Here is a 1,040-nt window from a genome sequence, read left to right on the forward strand (position 1 = left end):
GCGTGCAAGTACATCGTTTGCCTCCCATTTCATCACTCATACGGCGTGCCCCTCAGGCCTCGTCACCTACGAATTTCTGATCACCTTCAGCAACGAGATTGAGATTGTTTGGAGGAGGCCTATCACTGCACGTGCCGTGCTCCTTGGCTCGGTACGATGGTGTATGCTCCTCGCGAACGTCGCGAATCTTGCGCCGACAACTACGAATGTAAGCCTTGAATGTTTCTGGCCGTGTGCAATCCGTGACAATGCTTACTACAGGAGTAAGTACAGCTTGTTTAAAGGCCTGCGGGCAGCGGGTCGCTTACTGACATTCGATATATAGCTGTACGGCGCTTCAGACCCTGTACTGGGTATTCGCCCTCATGCAATTTCTCCAGGCCGCACGTACGCATCACGCCGTCTTTCCAAATCAAAATACATTCGCTGAATTCCATGTGCCAGTCTTTTCTGCCTTGCGTGTCTTCGCAGTCCGGGATAAGAGCTATGTCTGGTCGCTGATCACGTTTGCGTTGGGCATGGTGCCATTTGCGACGAATATGGTGTGTGACTCTTATAATTGAACCTTGCATGTAGTCTAGCTCACGCATCCATGCAGTACAATGCAGCAATAGAAAAGTACAGTTCCAATGTGGACCCGCTCATTGGAGCGGCCTGCATCCAAGTGTTTCAGATCTCTGCACGGACATATAACATGTGGGTACACATATCTCGCGATGCGCTTCCACAATAATAATTTTGCAATATAGACGTATGTTTCGCGGTCAAGGACTTGACTTCTAATGTATCGGAGGCACTGATACTACTTGCTCACAGTCTTGTATATCACACGTGGTTCCCTCATCCTCGCTGACGGTATTGTGCTCGTCCTAACGTGGAACAAGACGTTCAGACACTGGAGGAATGCCCGCCGCCTTAAGATGGAGACGTCGCTGACGACATGTTTGCTGCGCGATGGTCAGTGGTTCTACACGCAACTTTACATTTCCTGTGGCTAAAGCCCAGCTACTCATTCAGGAACCATGTATTTCATGTGAGTA

General features: G+C 49.6%; 1 protein-coding gene across 1 annotated transcript; it reads left to right on the forward strand.

The window, feature by feature from the left end:
• Positions 1–58: 58 nt before the first annotated feature.
• On the forward strand, positions 59–563 carry PHACADRAFT_108583 (uncharacterized protein; the record flags this gene model as incomplete). The annotated part of the gene is made up of 2 exons (XM_007402762.1): positions 59–299; positions 445–563. Coding segments are annotated over 2 exons (360 nt in total), but the record flags the coding sequence as incomplete, so codon positions are not given.
• Positions 564–1,040: the final 477 nt, after the last annotated feature.

The sequence above is a fragment of the Phanerochaete carnosa genome, assembly GCF_000300595.1.
Source record: "Phanerochaete carnosa HHB-10118-sp unplaced genomic scaffold PHACAscaffold_402, whole genome shotgun sequence".
NCBI lineage: Eukaryota > Fungi > Basidiomycota > Agaricomycetes > Polyporales > Phanerochaetaceae > Phanerochaete > Phanerochaete carnosa.